The sequence below is a fragment of the Thunnus albacares genome, chromosome 23, assembly GCF_914725855.1.
Source record: "Thunnus albacares chromosome 23, fThuAlb1.1, whole genome shotgun sequence".
Lineage (NCBI taxonomy): Eukaryota > Metazoa > Chordata > Actinopteri > Scombriformes > Scombridae > Thunnus > Thunnus albacares.
The window spans coordinates 25,415,844-25,434,308 of record NC_058128.1 but is presented as its reverse complement, the minus strand read 5'-3'; the positions used below and the strand labels follow the sequence as shown (position 1 = coordinate 25,434,308).

The 18,465-nt window shown below is 39.7% G+C and overlaps 1 protein-coding gene across 1 annotated transcript in view; it reads left to right on the top strand.

The window, feature by feature from the left end:
• The window catches only part of arhgef39 (Rho guanine nucleotide exchange factor (GEF) 39), a 106,886-nt gene that overhangs the window by 70,515 nt on the left and 17,906 nt on the right, over nt 1–18,465 (top strand). Inside the window, exon 7 of the mRNA XM_044343815.1 lies at nt 3,959–4,087. Coding sequence (XP_044199750.1) covers nt 3,959–4,087 — 129 coding nt within the window. The remainder of the gene's footprint in view (nt 1–3,958; nt 4,088–18,465) is intronic.

The window sequence follows — 18,465 nt, the reverse complement described above, 5'->3', positions numbered from 1 at the left end:
ATGTTTATTAAGCTTCTTTGAGAAGTAGGCCACTGGTTTCTCACAACCATCCTCCATCCTACTCCCACATCACAAGCATCAACTGTGAGCAGAAACAGCAGGCGCAAATTTGGAGCTCTGAGTACTTTGGTACTAGATAACATGGCTTTGACCTGAGCGACGCCCCCTGACATCTCTCTGACCAAAACTATTTCACACTTTTCCTCAAGAAACTCAAGTAAGAAAAGTAAGAAACACATGATATATAGCAACATGTCGTATAATTAGTGGGTGTTCTCTAGCACCACATTGTGGACACAGGAAGTGATAGTTGTCCTCTGCATGCAATGTGCAATACTCATGAAAATGTTTATCCATTTCAGTTGCCCTCTTGTAAATGTTTTGCTGAATTAATATTTTACTTATATAGTATTGACTACAGGCAACAGGAAATTAAAGCCAAATGACACAGTTATTCTAATGTATACACAATTTCCAACATGTCATCTCCAGCCCCAACTACTGTATTGCATACAGGAAATAATATATTACCCATTGACAGTGTCTGATATTCCTGAAAATTCAGAGCCATGTCAACCTACCTCCAGTAGCAATACCACAGTTACTGCTCCCTCTGACGCGTGCGAGGTGCGAGGGTCCAAGGGTCCGAGGCTTTAATTAGGGCCTGAGCACCAAACGGTGCGAATTATTATTATTCTCATACATCTATACATCTGTCCAAGCTACCCCAAATTTCTCATGCTTGATTGGAGTCCCGGCCTGAACACATGTACGTGCCAATATTGAGTCATAGTCATAGTGACACCTACTGGCAACTGGAAGTTAAAGGTGCTGTACTTTTATGAGCTCTGCCTAGCAGGTTGAATAGATCCATATCAAATTTGGCCAGAAAAGCCTTAAGACCTTGATCATGCCATATTGTGAAGCTTGTGAGTTTTCATTGAACGCCATGGCAAATTTCAACGTTTTTCCGTGGAAAAACAAATTGACTCCACATCGTCATATCTTTCCCAAATTTCACATGCTCAATAAGTATCCCAGTCTGAAGACATGTACAGGCCAATTCCAAATCATACTCGTAGCGCCACCTACTGGCAACAGGAAGTTATAGGCCCCACTCTTTTACTAACAACTCCTAGCAGCTTAACCTGATCCACCTTTGCGATGATAAGTTATCAAAATCTTGAGTTTTCATTGAATACTGTTGGTGTTCATAAACATGAAGTTGTTGTAACGTGAATGTACATCATCCAACCTGCACCAAATTTCTCATGCTTGATAAGAGTCCTGGCCTGAGCACATCTACATGTCAAAATTTAGTCATAGTCATAGGGCCACCTCATCCAATTTACATGGAATTGACATGGTGTGGTGTACATGTGATATACAGCAACATGCTGTATATTTAATGTGTGTTCTCTAGTGCCACATAGTGGACACAGGAAATCATATTTATCTCCTTTGTGCATCATCTAAGAAGAGTCCAGGCCTGAACACAGCTACATACCTACAATAAAACCCTTCAACTGCAGTGTAACCCAACATGCATGAAGGTGCGAGGGCCTGATCATCACTGCTTGCAGCTTCTTCTTCTTCTTCTTCTTCTTCTTTTTATTTTTCTCCACTAAAAGTGTTTGTGCCGCAAAAACTAACACCAAAAGTCCCAGGCTTACAACAGCTAGATGGGTTAGCGTTCTGTGTTTTTTTTGCATGCATTACACACACTTCATTCATCCAAGTTATTCTCTCTCATTCACTTCAATGCAGTAATTCAGTAATTGTATGCAGAAATAAGTTCATGTTTAGCATCAACTGCTTTTAGAGACAGTTGTTGGTCTAGTGGTCTAAACACATGCTTTGCAATGGTAAAGTCACCTGTTTGAATTCAGCCTGGCACAAAGGTGTTTGTATTTTTGCCCATTTGTTCTGAACACTTGTGGTTTAAGAGTTGTGCAATACATGTATGTCAAATTATGTGCTTGTGATATTCAATATCTTGCTGTAATTTGTACCGTAAGCACAACATTTTCTATTGTAATTGTTTGACTATACACCCAAAACCAGCAGAATGATGTGTGATTTTTTTTCAGAATTTTATCACCAACATTTTGACTGTTGTAAGTGTTTTAAATAGACAAAAATACTCGTTTTGCACGTGATGTCATTGCATTAACTTGTGAGAAGGTGTGTGGACACAAGTCATCAAGTCACCTTCTCTGATGATACAAAGATCAATAGTTCGAATCCCCAGGTGGTCAAGTTCTATTTCCTTGCATAGTAGCAATTCATACATGTCGTATGTTTTCAAGTGCTTATTGAGATCCTATTAAATTGAAGGTTGCCTTTTGTGACCCCGTGAAAATGTCTTATTATTTTTCTCTGCTAAAAATGTTTGTGCAGCAAAAATCATACGACCTGGATGCACCAAAACTGGCGGGTGTGTTGCAAATTCCATCCACTACTGAGGCACATATAATGGCACTCACTGACCACAAGGTGGCGCTGTAATAATAAAGTTTACATTTTTGCAATTATCTTGAAAACAACTTAGTGTTGAGTCAAAATTGTTTAATCATTTTAATATCTCAAGTCATCTGAATTGGGTCTTCTGTTCTCAAAATGTCAAACTGCGATTTTTGGCAATTTGCTTGGACCCCGATTATTGCCGCTTGCGGCTATATTTTACTTTTATTTTTTATTCTAACCACCTACAACTCTGCAATGGTACTCAGACTGAGCAGCTTGGCCACCCATAAGCTGTACGCACCTCTATCTAAAAGCCTCACCGTGCATACTTTTTAATGAGCTGAATATCAACTATATAGAAAATGATGCTTGATGAAGCTAATAAAACTAGCGGGCCACAATAACTATTGGGGAACTAGTGGCCTGACTAGCAGGATAATTGCTAATGGCTACAAACAAATTTTTGAAAACTGTCATCGTTTTTTTTTCATATCCAGGATGAGCCACCCATTTATATGTCATGGCAAACACAACCCTTGGAACTTGATGCTATTACTTGGCATATTCACACTTGTGTCTGGGGCTTTCAGGGCTTGGCCGCCTATGCATAAAAAGAATGGAAATGTAGAACTAATGAATCTCCAGAAATGAGCGTTCAGCTGTCAGGCTAAAGGTAAGGTATATGGGCCTACCTGTTAAATCTACATTTCCATTCTTTTTATCTGTGTTAAAAGCTTTTGAGCACTAGTAGTGTTATGTAGCAGTGTTTTTATAAGCAGGCCCCATTTTGCCTGTGTTATGGATGCAATTCCGGATGCACATGCACGCCCAAACATGTGGAAGTTGGTTTCACGCTATCACATCATGGGCAGTTGGTGGTGGCATGTGCTAAGAAGCATAGCAGCGTGCCAACAAGCACAATGAAGAAGAAAACTGCATCTGTGAACAATACAGATTTGAAATATTAAAAAATCTGCTTTGTAAATTTTTTACAAGGAAGGAAACGCAACATGTATGTTAGACTATTGAAATGCCTTTTGGGGAGAAATGCTGGATGTAAACTTTCAAGAAGGCTACACAATAAAGAGCCTACTGGGAAGAGGGGAGGATTATGCCGTGTGGGACATACTAGAAGACTTTTAAATTGAAACATCTGCAGGAAGTTTGAGTTTCATTAAAAGTAGCTAACAGTGATTGAAGAAATGGCAATGTGGAAATGATTCGATTTAATTAGTGAGTGAGAATAGTATTTCTGTTTAGGAAGAGAGACTCAAAGGAGGGGAGTGATAAGTATGGCATCACTCTGTTGTTGTATCGATACTACTACTCAGTGCTGTGGAAACTTGCGCTTTACGCCCATAACCGCAACCACATGTATTCTTCAAGTGTATGAATGTGGGTTACAGTTGTGATTTGTGGTCCGAAAGGATTTCATCAATAAGTGTCCTAACATGTATGGTAATATGAATGTTCATTTGTGTGTTTGCTGTAGGAGCAGTGGCTGCAGTGTGTGAGGTGTCCCAGCGTATCCAGAACAATACCCGGCGCCATGAGAACCACCTGCAGCTTTGTCGGGTGCAGAAACTTCTGAAAGGGCGAAAGACAAAGGTGTTGGCTGCAGGTTAGAGCCTCTGATCACATATTCTTTTCATCTTATCCAAGAATCACCTCCAACCCTCTCTCTCTGCATGTATAGATCTGTGCCCTTTGGGACACATTGGGGGGTGGGGGGCTGGGAGGAAGCAAGAGGAGTATAGATAAACTGAAGGGAAATTAGTTAAGTACAGAGACATTCTGAAGGCACATCTCTGGATTGCTTTTAATCGATGGAATTCGTTAGAAGTCCTGCAGGGAACTGAAGTATTTTGCACATCACACTGTGCCGATTTTATTAATAGAGCATTACTGCTAACTGGTGGGGAGTGAATGTGCTTTTCCCCTTCATCCTACCTTCCCTCTCGCTCATTTATTTCCCCTCTACCATTGTGGTTCCCTCTCTACTTGTGGAGTGGTGTCCTTTTTCTTCCTGCCACTCCCCCTCCTGTTGTTTGTCTCTAGAGAATCTGGCCTCCTCGTTGCTCCACTCACAGTGCCAATCTCCCCCAGGACCTATTAGAGCCCAACCTTATCTCGCAGACCAGCAGATAAAAAGGAAGCCTAAGTGTGTTTGTGTGTGCATGTTTACTAGCTGTGAATGAATTCATGTGTTCATGAAGTCATGTGTGTGTGTGTTTGTTTGCTAGGATATGCAGGCTTGTTTTATGTGTGTTGGTGTAAGCTGGGAGTGAGCACTGAATAGCAGCTCATCTCTCTAATGCCGATGTGGGAAGTTTCAAAAGCTTCCTCTCATCCAAGTTCTCAGGCCCTTGCAACTCTGCCGGCTTCCTTTCCAGCCAATAAAGCTGCGGTCCCACCAGGCAGACTTCAGAGCAGCAGCAGCACCTCCCCACCCCACAACCCCACACCGACCCATTCTCCTTCCACCCCTCCAACACCACCTCTAATGTGGGTAAAAGAAAAGCTCTGCCTTTTACAGATGAGAGTCAGAGCCCCTCAAACATATTAAGTAGCTCTGTAGGAGATGAGGGGAGCGATTGTGAGACACAAAGCCTCAATCAATGGGACATTGATACAGCAGACAGGACGATTCCCTGGGAGGCCACAGATTTGTGTCTGCCTGCCTGTTCCTTCAATTTAAAACAAAGATACCTCACATTTTATATCATATTTCACATTGAGTTTTTTCCAATTTGTGTCACTTTCTCTACCTGACTGTCGCACATAATTGTTATGTATTTTTGTAATTTTTATGTGTTTTATGTATCTGGTGTCTCTTGAAGAGATCTTAAACTCAACAAGGTTAGCTGATTAAATAAAGCATTATAGTAAGTTGTAAAAAAAACTGAAATGATGAAGTGTTTCCTCTGAAAATGCTCCTCCTACACAGATTCTTTCTTTTTAGTGCTGAAACAATCAGTTGATTTATCAGTTAGTCAATCCACAGAAAATTAACTGACAGCAATTTCAAATTTGACAAACAAATCATAATTTAAACTTATCAAACAAAAATACCGACCATTCTCTGGCTTCTCCATTGCGAGGACTTTTTTCTGTTTTACATCATTGTAAACTGAATATTTTTGGGGTTTAGACTGTTATCAGACCAAACAAATATTTTGGAGGTGTCATCTGGCTCTGGGAATTTGCAATAGTTATTTTTTACATTGTGCTGACATTTCATAGATTAAATGTTTAACTAGGGGTGTGTATCCCTCCCTCTTGGATGATTCAATACATATCTACATACATGATCTATAATCTGATAAAAATCGATCCAGATACATTTGTAACGATACATCAAAGTTGATTTGATACAATTCTATCCAGCTGCAATTTAATATTGGCTGACATTCAGTATTTTTATGAATTTGTATATTAGTTGTTAGTAACTTAATTTAAAAAGACTCACTTATAGTACTGAATCAGAAAGGCATTACATCAACTGCCACACAGACAATGGTAAACTTCCTGGCCACTCACCAAGGAGGATGCATTTCTCACTAAAATCCTGCTGACTGAATATTGTTCACCTCAGTTCTGGAGTCAGTGTCATCCCTCTGAATTTTGTATTTTCAATAACTTGTATGTGGGTGCATGTTCTTGTAAATAAAACAGCACATACGACAGTGCTAGCATTACTCTCCTTTGGTAGACGGTTCTTCTCGGTAACCATCAGCGCACATGTTGCTTTCATCAATAACAGTATCAAGGGTTGTGTTGCCAGGGGCATATTTTATAACACACACTTGTTTATGGTCACACACACATATAGAGATTTACGTGGAAAGGTTGTTTTTACATACATTTATTTTTGTCAAATTTTATACAGATTTTGAGTCTGACCTGTGGTTGTTTATAACTGTAGCCCAGTTTATGACTTAGTGGGCTGGGCAATTAATCGCATTTACTAAAACCAACATTATGCCTCTCTAACTGACCTGATTTCTCGTCACATCAATGTATTCAATAAATTAAATCCTTCATACAAGCTGCCACCTACACTTTGAAATTACAGCAACCAATCTAACCCTATAGTCCTAAGAACACAACCTCCACTCCTGAGTTCCTTAGTTCACCTGTTAGCTTGTATCCATAGCTTACATATTTTAGTTTCCATTGGAGCTTATCTCTGACCTACAGTACAATGACTCCAGTATTACTGGTACTAGTTTAGACCTAAACAATGTGTAAGAAGCCTGTTGAGAGGTTGAGAACTCTCCTAACTCAATGCCAAATCTGACCTGTCCTCATTCTGCCATTCTGGCTACCTCTGTTAATCCTCTGGCCTTGGACACATTAGGAGGAACAGGACCTTTTGTAGATGAACCTTTATTTCCTGCCCCACCTTCCTCAGCCCCCCCTCAGCCCCCCCCGGCCCAGCCCAAAAGACTTTGTAGTAGAGCAGAGGTGCTCTTTGACAAGGAAAACTGAAAGGCCTGTACATGGAGAGGAGTGCTTGGCACTTCCTGCTCTTTGAACCTGCTGCTGCCTCAAAGCACTGTGGATGGTCAGAAGTAGGCAGGGGGTCTGCGAAGTACCTGGTCCACAAAGAGACTCCTCTTCACACATCATATCCAACCTGTCTGACTGTCAACTTTGTCCATCAGGGGGCCTGACAGGGCATATCTGAAAAAAGCCATAACGGTCATGAAAACCACAGTTTGTTTTCCAAAGTAGCACTAAATTTAGTGTTGATGAATAATAAAAGTACTGGAATTAATTTATGGTTATTGTGTCAACAGATAATAGCTGTCACGCATTTAGACACTTGGTCATTTTCCATGTCATTTCACCCAGTGAACTAGTGTCAGCACCTTACCATCCTGAAATCATCCTTGAAACCACAGGACAGGCAATGTAGATGGAGAGTTTTAGCACTCATTTCTGGTCAGGCATACACGTAGTTTGAATAGTGAAAGGAACATAAGGAGATCTCAGCATGTCTGGATAATCAACACACTTGATGTCTACTGAAATGCATCAGTTTCAGCACACTGGACACTGGCAGCATTCTGATGCTTGAGCAAACATGTAACACATTGCTGCCCATGCATGAATTAAAAGTGATAACATATTCAGTTATCACAGAATGATGCTACTTCTACATTTATTAAGAATGTGAACCCATACAATGAGATGTGGCCTCAACATGATTCCTATTGCCATTGTAAATTCAGTATTAGTGTCAGGCTACTAATCTAATATCCATGTTTATAATCAATTTGCAAAATTAATCCATCAATAGTTTTTGACTCTCACTGTCTCACAGTGATGTGGTATGTGCAATGTTATACAAACTTAGAGGTATTTTGGTCACATTTTCAATATTTGGAGTGAGGTTATAAAGTACCAGAATCAGTTTCTGGAAACAGATGCATGATGCTTGAGAGTACTCACTTATAACAATATTCATAAGAGAGAGCAGTTACAGTCTGTCGGCATGCAGTTTGAAAGATGTGGGCATTTGCCAGGCATTGAAGGTCTAATGAAATGATGCTTGTTTAGGGGGAGGAGCTGCTGGGTGGAAGTGTTTTTCTCCTTTCTATATTCCCATTTCAAAATGTTCTTTAAATTATATCCTCATTGTTACTTAATATAGACCCATGGGACTCTCCTGGATGATGTAACGTTCATGTAGATTTATGTTCTGAAAGCCATTTTTTATTATTTCAACTTTGCGTCTGAGAAATATTTTTTTTGTCCAGCAGTTTGGCAGGGTGCACGGGTCTAAATTTTATAAAGCCTTGACCACCATGGAAAAAGCCACCCAGAGCCGCAGATCAAAGCAGTAGTGAATTCAAAACATTTTGTTTCTGAATTTATGAACAAAACATGGCATCATAGTTGTTGACCCAGATTTCAAAAGTTAAGTGATTTAAGATGCAGATTACACTGTCAGCTCTCTGATAGTTGGCTTCTACTGTGAAGTTTTTAATTTGCACAGGCCTGTATTTTTGACTTTTTATCAAATGACCAGATATTTTACAACACAGTTGTTAATCTTTTGGAATGATGATTTCATGCTGATACAAGCTGTGGAAGAGCTCCAACTGTGAGTCATGTAACATTGGACAAATTATTGAAACTCTTACATCCGGAACCAACCAACTACAATATTTGATATCAATAAATAATCTCATTCTCAATTCATCAGCAGCACCAAGAAAAGTGCTAATATTTACCACTCATGTTTCAGATATAACATTATGGCAGTAAGAATCAGTATATGCAGCTGGACAGTGCTTTCTGACAGAGGAACACAAGGAACATGTTGTTTATAAAAAGTGTAACGTTACAGCAGGAAAATCATAACCAGCACACCAGAATTGGTTTATTCCACTAAAACAACAGTAATTTGCTATTTTCCAAATTAATGCAGACAGGCAAACTTTGTCTGCTCCACCAGCACTCTTTGATGTTACTTCTAAACTCTTTTTCAGGACAATACTGTTAGTATGAGAATCCCGCATCAGAGATATGTTACTCTGCGACTAATATCATTAGCTTAATGCTAATAGAGTCAGCTGTGGGAGGCTACTGTCAGCAATGAGCGGAAGGAGAGAGGGAGGCCTTGCCTCTGTTTAACATTGTAAAAAGACTGAGAGAAGCTGATAAAAGCTGATACATGTTGTGAAGTTGTTTGTGAAGACTAAAATACACCATCTCACCAGCAAGGTAGCTCCAAACATACCAACTTAAAGAGAGTTAGATTCGGTAAGCTATCATCTCTGCTGGCACATTTCAGTATAAACACAAATCCAGAATCTGCAAAGCAGTCTGGTAAAATTCAAAAACTAGACATAAATGCTGTGAAAAATACAAATTGTAGAATGTTCCTTCCACCACAGTGTAGGGATCATGGGGTTATTCAGATTAATTTTGGTTATCAGAAATATTTAATAATTGACTATTAAGAATAGGATTTAATTCACATTTAATCCACCTCAGGGGCACTGCCCTGGAAGACAGGGAAATGATAACCAATTCACTGACTGAGTCTCAAAAATAATTCATCCTAAATGTTTGTATCCCAATTAATAATTAGATAATCAAAATAAACAGTGAAATCTGGTTAAATGGTTAATACCCAAATTCTGTCATAAGATCGTTGTAGCTGAGTTTGTAGCATCAATGAAATAAAACAATGAAGGGAGTTTGGAGTACTTTGCAGAGGTTGACTTCAACAATATTCAGGCACTTTGGGAAACAACAGACATGACTTTTATGGTCTTGACAAGCTGCAGCATTTATTACCTGACTCACTGTAGTCTGTACTGTACATTTACTGCTAACCTTTTCCTCTGCACATTCACCGTCACTTTTCTGATGCTTGCTCTCTCACTCAACCACTAACTCACCCGCTACGCACACATATTATGTACTGCTCTATTCCTTAAAAGCAGCAACACTACCAAGAGTCCAGTGGTGAAGCGGAGCTGGGGGTCCCATTACCCTCAGTTTGTCTGCAGGTCAGGATCCGTCTCTGCTCAGGTCCATGTGTGCAGCAGTAGAGGGAAGGAGGAGCAAAGATGTCGACGTTGGAGAAGTAATAGGGATTTTATTGCTTATTACCACTTAAAGAAAATAAACTGCGTGGCTTGCAGTAAGAAATCTACCAATTGTAAATTAGTAATTTCTTGAGTATTGAACAAAGCTTAAATTAAATCTTACTCTAAACCATGGCCAAAGGGTAAGAAACACATGGAGGCCTTGTCCTTTGTTCTTGTCTGATCAATTTGTCTCTATCAGCTTTGCACACTGCAGCCCAGAGAGCCCATGTGAATGGTGTCAATGTCAGGTGTTGTAACATAACACTTTTATTAATATAAAATATAACCTGTGGGAACCACCTCTCTTTTTGGTTAGAATTTGTTAGTGCCAGGAGGAAGCACTAACCCTTTTTCAAATGAATCAATGAATCAGTCTCATAACCGTAAGTTCTTGTCTCGACAGTGACCTGTGTTTACTGTGGTCAAAGACAAAAACCAACACCTTCTTAGGATAAATGAAGACATTTAACAATAGCTAAGCATCTTGAGGATAGATGATAAAGCATAGGATATAAAATAAAAAGAATAATAAGGCCTATAAATTATACCAAAATAAAATAAAGAAAAATGTTCAGCAATAGTGTCTCGGAGCATATGGCTCAAGGCTAACGTATGCAATGGGTAATGTTAAGGGAAAATCTGATTCAACTTCTCTAAAGAAATTATGCTTTTAATTTTAACGTCATTCAACCTCAACCCTTGATCACAAATCCATGTTATGCCTTACTGTTGAGGAGTTTCGTTGCAGAGATGTCATCTCAGCAGGTCCAGGTTTGCGTTGATTCAGCTGTAGTTAGCTGCGGTGTCAGCCTGGTGCTGCAGGCCCAACCTAGGCCAGGTTGAGTCTTTGCAGTACAGCAGTGTTGAACACCGGAGAAGAGGAGTCAAGCCGTTTTAGCCCTGAAAAGAGTCTTTCACAGGCCGAGTTCCAGTTTCAAGCGTCGTTATGTGTTTCCAAGCGTTGTTTCAGGCTTCAGCTGGCTCCTTGTAATCTTTAGTTGAATGCCAAATAAAGTTTAATCTGATTACACTCAAATCTCCAGTGGCAATTACTTCAAAAATAAAATACATGGAAACATGACACTTAATGTTACAAATAAACAAAAACAAACTGAACTTGTCTCAATAAAAGATTAAAATACGTATATACTTAGTCAAAAAAAAAAACAAAGAAAAGAGACGTCTTCGTAAGAATTTGTCTTGTAGTCTTGGAGGCCAACTCAGAGAAAAATTCCTCTAAGATTGTTTTTATAATTTTGAACAAGACAGGCAGAGTCTTGAGTGTGTTTTTAATGTTTTTGCGCCAAATTACTGATGAATATTCAATTTCTTTGTTTCAGGGACTTTTAAGATATGGTTTGGTTCGACTTGAGATAGCAAATAGATTTTACACTGAGGAATTAAGTTTTGAGTCTTAAATGCAAATTCACACTTCAGTCACTATCTGAATATTTCATGCACCATATATTGTAAAACCACTCAGAAAAACCACTTCAAAATTATACATTCATTTTGTAATAAGTCCATTCTTCTATCCACATATCAATCATTAAGCTTCATATTACCGCTTCTCAAGATGTCTTGACATCCAGCTTTCATTGACTCAACTTTTTCAAACCATCTACACTGAAATAAAAGTTTAATACTATAGCTAATGAAATAAATCAAACCACAAGCCATTCAGAGCAGTGTGAGAGCTGAATTTTTTTGACTTATTGGGCTCATTTCTCCAGAAGTACACCTCAAGTTTTACACCTTGGACAATGTTTAACATGTATGTCTGACACTATAACACATTAATGAGGTAAAATCACAAACAGGATAATATGTGCTCTTTAAACTGGTTGTGTGAGGTTTTATTTATATAATATTTAATAGAACGATCACAACCACTGCTCCAATCTCCACATAACACCTGAGAGAGTCATGGCGTGTCTCTTGACTGTTTTTTCCGTTTCAGACCCATGGCATTTTAAAAGCAATTTGACCCCCGCCTGGCCCTGGCACTTAATCTCAGTGGGCTTTTCTGTAGCTGAAAATGTCCTCTGTGAGCCCCAGAGGCGCAGCTCAGGCCACTCAGGCTAGCTGCAATCACAGACTACTGGCTGAGGCAATTACAAAAACACCCTGGACCCAGGCTGAATTTTCATTTTATCTATCCAAATGTCAGCCTCTTGCTTATTAGCTATCATCATGCTGCTGTCAATCACGGTGAAAGAGATGAGAGCTTTCCTCAGCAGCCACACCCCTACATGCCTACCTCCCACTGAGTCTGTCTTAGATTTTCTCTAGTCTTCTTTGCTCCCTTCAAACAGCCCTCATTTATCTTCTCAATTCAGCATGACTTAGTCTCATTATTTTTGTTGTCTTGAGTTCTTCAATTTGATGGTGAAGAGATGTTGATTATTAACACTTTTACACTGACATAATGATGTCTGTTAAACCTACATTTGTGGTCAGTCTGAATGGATTAATAGTTATCTAGGGTTGGAGTTCAGTAGATTTTATTAAATCCAAATCTGTTTATCGAATCTTAATCAGGTTCAGCTTTCAACATTTGCAAGTACCTTAAGTTATAAATAGCTAAAATTCAAAGGCCTCTAAACACAGTTTGTTTTCTGAGAAGGCAGAAAAACTTTTGAGTGTCAGCCTAATCAGTGTTGACTAAGTGTAGCTACAACCTGAAAATAAGATGAGCAGCAGAAGATATGAAATCTTGATTAGATGCATTTGACACATCCATCTATCTAATATAGTTTTCCAACGAAAAAGTTTAGTTACCTCATTAAAATCCTTAAAATTACATCTCCTCCTATGAATATGCAAATTATTTTTCATTTGAAAAGTTTCCCTGCTGGACACAAGATATCTCTTACTGCACTATGAAGTCCATTCTCACTCTATGTACACTGGCGGCTTCAAGTTTCCACATCACACTTGTGTTAGTTGCATACTTTACCAGGACTGGCTCCAAACTACGGTCACAAATCCTGCTGGCAAGTAGATGAGATTTTATCTGTACACAGAAACTTTCCTCTGTCAGCAGATGAATGTGAAAAACTCTGCACATGGAGAGGCTTTTACTCTGTCATATCTAAGTGAAATAATAATAAGCAATAATAGCTTTAAGTTAAGCATAAATGTTGATGTGATAAGCATAAAAATTTAACTGGGAGATTCTCCTGAAAATGACCTGACGCTAAAAGTTTATCATTTCTCCAAGGAGTTGTCACTGCTTGGTTTTGTTGAGTACAGATACCGGCTTGCAAAAAGCACAATGACCAGATAACAGTCAAATGTGTAATTTTAGCCATTACAGGATTAAAGAGGCCATATTATGAAAAACTCACTTTTTCAGTGCTTGTGTGTATATATTTGGGTCTCTGATGTGCCTACTACCACACAAACTGTGAAATAAGATCACCCAGTCAATTTGGTGTGGGCTGGCTTGCTCTGTATTTGTGATTCAACATGCCATTCAGATTTGATGCCCCTTCTTACATCACATGGGGTGAAGCTAGGCTAAGCTAAGCTAAGGGCGAAAAATTTGCTTCTATGGCAGGGCTGGACTCAGGGACAGAGCCGCTGTTTGCTGTTTGAGCTGAAGAGTCTTGCGTCACAGCAGCTGCTGTTCCTGCTGTCTTGTCTTCTGATTCTGCTCTGATCCGGAGCAGTTTATTGGCGGGAGCAGTTTATGTTGCTTGTCATCTTGCGGACAGACCTGACAAAGTATGAATTCAGGCTTTTTACAAATTGACATCATGATGTACTTATTTTGGCATGATTGGTTTATTGCAATTAAGTCACGGCAAAATCTAAGTTTATTTACACTCAAACCAGCTGTTCTGACCAGGGCTGTTTAGACAGGCTGTTGTGGTTCTTGATCCTTGTGGTATTTTGACCAAAGCATGTCAGATACATTTTATTACGACGCCAGGGAACTGTGTTAATTTGTGGAAAAAGGGTATAATATGGCCCCTTTAATGTTAATTTGCTGCAGCTGATGTAATCAGCTGCTGGTGATGTCATTGTAAACTGGTGAAAGCAATGCTCAGCAGTAAAAAACCTTGAATGTCTTGAACGTTTCTCTTTGCTTAGAAAAGAGAACCTGGAGAGATATAAAAAAAGAATAAATAGTTAGCATTGGAGCTTTAAGGCATGTTCAAACCAACTTGAGCTTTGTGTGAGAAACCATAGCCTTTTCATTTGTGTGACTAGAGTCGGGTGAATCTGGTTCAATTTTTGCTGCAACACAACTTGACATCATCCGGCGTGGTTTTGCGTTGACCAATCACATTCATGCAAGCGTACATTACTGGTGGATTACTTTGTAAATACCATGATAACTTTCCAGAGTAGAAAAATCCTGTCTGTGTGTATTACAAAGCATCTGATAAGCCTTCAAATGCAATAATACGGATCATATTTCACTCTCACACCTACCTTAAACAACATGCCCCCACCATTGCAGCCCCCTGCAGCCAGGCTTTTTTTAGTGTGAATATGGCTAATGAATTTGGGTTGTTTGCCAACCTTGAAACTGGCATTGAACCTAACTGTAGCATTGTCTGACCTGACTTTTTGACTCTGATCAGGATTTAGCATAGAGCAGCATAACAGAAGTTTTTCGCTTTGGAGAGAATTTATTCTGTTATTGATATTTAAAGGTAAAGTCAGCGATTTTAATCCAATACACTTTTTCTCAAATTCAGTGAATATCTCCTCATGGTCCGCTAGCTGTCCCTTTTGTGTGCGTGTTTAAAAAAAAATCCGGTGTTCATACACAGCTCTGGCGCTGTAAATGGGCATGTAAACAAAGTGGCATGGAGTGAGCCACATAACACCATTACAGCCAATCACGAGCACGAGCACAGGACATGGGGAAGTCATCAGAGCAAGCTGTCTCTGTGAGGACATGACAGTCTCCCATCTCCAGCACACATTGAAGGGTGGGGGAGGGCTGGTGAACTGGAGAAAGAGAGGCCGTGGTCAATTCACATAGAAAGTGTTTTCTCACAGAACAGATACACTGTTATTTTATTAAATGTATCAATCCACACTGAATCCGAGACAGTCTCACAGAGACCCACTGCGTTTTTCTACACTTCAAGTCTGTTTCTGTCGCGTTTAGTGAAGCATAATCTGAGCAGTTAGCTGTTTAAATCACACAAATATCCATATTATTGAATCAATACATACAAACACTGTGGATTTCTTCCAGTGGAGCTGACATGCAAACTATTTTGGTTCAGTAAATGAACTGCTGTCAGTCAGCCTGGTGAAGGCAGTTAGTCTGGTAGTTGTCCTCTCAGCTCTCCAGGAGCTGCAGTTGACAGATGGCTGCTTCTGTGGACAGAGACACTGAATGCAGGTCGAGTGAGAGGTGGGGAGGCCACGGAGACACAGAGAGCATTGATGGACTGTTGTGCTCACATGAGACAAATCTTTTTTTTCCTGCTTGTGATAATGTGTGAGAGGAACAGAAGTGACTCTACAGCTGAGGCATCGCTCTTGATTCCACCATATATTTTTTTTGGTTGTTGCTTTGGCAAATTTGGGGGGGTGGAGCCAGGACTGGCAATGGGGAGCACAGGGACTTTTCCTGGTGGCCTGGCCTGCTAAATGGCCCAGCAGACCCACTGCAGGCCGTAGATTTTTTTTTTTATTTAATTTTTTGACCCTGAACGTAACACTGCCCTGCGCATGGTGACAGCCAGGAGAGAGACAGACAGACAAACACAGAGAGAGTAGTTGGCAGTTACATGTTTTGTTTGGCAGCAAGTGCATTTAGAGCTGATAAATGACTTAGCAGCAAGATGGACGGTGGAAAAAAGAGGAAGGGTGGAGCAGAGAAGGAGAGAGAGAAAAAAAGAAAGGTAGATAAATGTGCTAGCTAGCTAATGTTCCCGATACGTCATAATCGTCCCCTGTCAATGTTAAAGCAGCCAAGAAACTGGATCAACAATAAAAGCGGAGGTTCCCTTTCTAATGTCCTCAAAAACATTGATGGCATAATTGGCATATCTAGTCTAGTTAATGTGGTCAATATTATTTGAAAATCCATGTGTTTTAGTGAAAATTTCAGTCAGTGAGTTCATACTTTGAGCCCATAATTTAAAATCAAAAAAGCTGCTGTGTTCGGCTGCACAGACAGGAAACACCTCGGCTGACAGGATGTACCACTCTGGAAAAAAAAAAAAATCTTTTTGATTTATAACGGCAGTTGGCAACCAACGTATTAGGTGCTTTACCACCTTCTGCTCCGGAGTGTGGACCAAAGATTAATCCTACACATTAATCCTGTCTGTCTAATAAACTCAAAGAAAACTACTGCTCCACCCACTTGGCAGGTTCATTAAAGTTTTAACGCTGAGCTCCTGAACTCCAGTCTTCCGAAGTTCTTCCTTCATATATTGTCTTTGTTGATCATACTTAGTACAATCTATGATTGCACGTGTAATAGTCTCCTCAGCCAGCATATATGTGCATATATCGGTATTGGCATCAGCAATCGGCCACAATGAGTTGGAAATATCGGCATATCAGATATCGGCAAAAAATCCAATATCGTGCATTCCTAGTTTTTAGGCTTATCTCGGACTTTCAGCTACTTAAAAATAAAAACATTCTGGCAGCGCCGATGGAGCTCAGAATACATCCATAAGGGCTGCTTTATTACAAACAATTCCACTGTATAAACCTGGAATCTGTGTGCAACCGCAGACCTGTGTAGATGTGGACCAAACAATAATTACCGCCAGATCCTCACCAATCCGGTATCAATGAAGTTACCGCTGCTGTGCCACGTGTGTAAGTGCACACAGCCTCTTTGTCAGTTTGGAGACACACTTATCGTTTCAGCTGCGGCTGTGGTGACACACAGCCAGCTGTGCACAACAAACAGAACATCAGTACTGATGTTTCTGCGAAATCCTGGATACATTAAGTGACACCTAAACAACATTATTGTAAGATTCAGATATTGATCTAACACATTTCAGACCTGCCTGATTCACATTAATAGCTGTATCCTATTCTGACGGACATTTCAGTAGATTATGTTAAAGAAATACTAGAGAAGTAAAAGAAGCAAAATACATGAAAGTTGGTTTGTGATGTTGCAGAGCTCTGTGTGTGTGCACCTCTGCTAATTAAAGACACACAATTTGAGGCTTTTGTGCTCTCTGTAGTTTTCATTATGGACCAATCTGTGTGCTGAAATGTGGAAAAAAGCCTGAAACACTGGAAACAGCTCTGCTTACTCATTCAAATGCAAAACAAGGGTAAATTGCACTCAGCTGCAAAACTTTATGGGTGTGTTAGCGCAAAATCTTTTGTGAATAGGACCTTAAAACGAGGCAGATTGCGGTGCAAATTCTGCACAATTCACTGTGCTAATAGCGGGCACAATCCATCCTTTGTGGATTTAGCCCTTTGTCTCTGTTCATATGATCCAACACCAGTAGCCTGCTTGGTGAATTTCTGAAAATGTTCCTATTTTCTTCATTCTAATAATACAAAACTAGTTACATACATTTAAAAAGAGTATGATGAGAGGATGATTATATGTGATTTCATTTGAACTTTAAAAACTAAACTCTTGTATTGATTCATTTATACAGTCGATATAGAAGTTGTGAGGGGGGGGTTCTGGGCATACACAGGACTTTGACTCTGGAGACTGGGGTTCCCATACTATGCATGGTAAAGTTTAGGATTATGGTTAATTATTTTGATAGATGAGCTACAGAATATTTAGTGAAATGTATGGGGGGGGTTTCACGTTTTATAACAGCGCTGCACAGAGACTCCCAAACGCTGTTGATTTCTGAATGGTTACTTGGCGTTATTTTTGGCATTAAAAAATATATTTTTGGTCTGGCGGGGGTTCTCGTTGTCATAATTATAGCAGAAACACTGATTCAGTAAACGTTGAGTACATTCATTAATTATTTAATTAATTAATAACGTTTATTGATCTGATTCACCGGCTTTCTCGCTACCAGCGCTCCCTCTCTTCATTTACTCTCTGCTGCTCTCTCTCTCTCTCTCTCTCTCTCGCTGGTGCTCTCTCTCTTTTTTTCTCTGGTCTTTTTTTAAAGTGAGTCGGGAAGCCAACAGCACAGTTTACTTTTAATATTATCAGACGAAGAGAAACGTCCTCCCCTCGTCCTAGTAACGTCTTTGTCCTCCATCATGGCAGAGTTTACAACTCTGATCAGTCTGATCTCCAGCTGAGTAAAAGAGAGAGAGAGAGCAGCTGTGGTCGAGCAAGCTAGAGAGTGAATGAAGAGAGCGAGAGAGCCGGTGAATCACATCAATAAAACGTTATTTTCTGATTGTTTCACAGCGGTTACGTTCTAAAGCACAATTAAACACATCCACAACC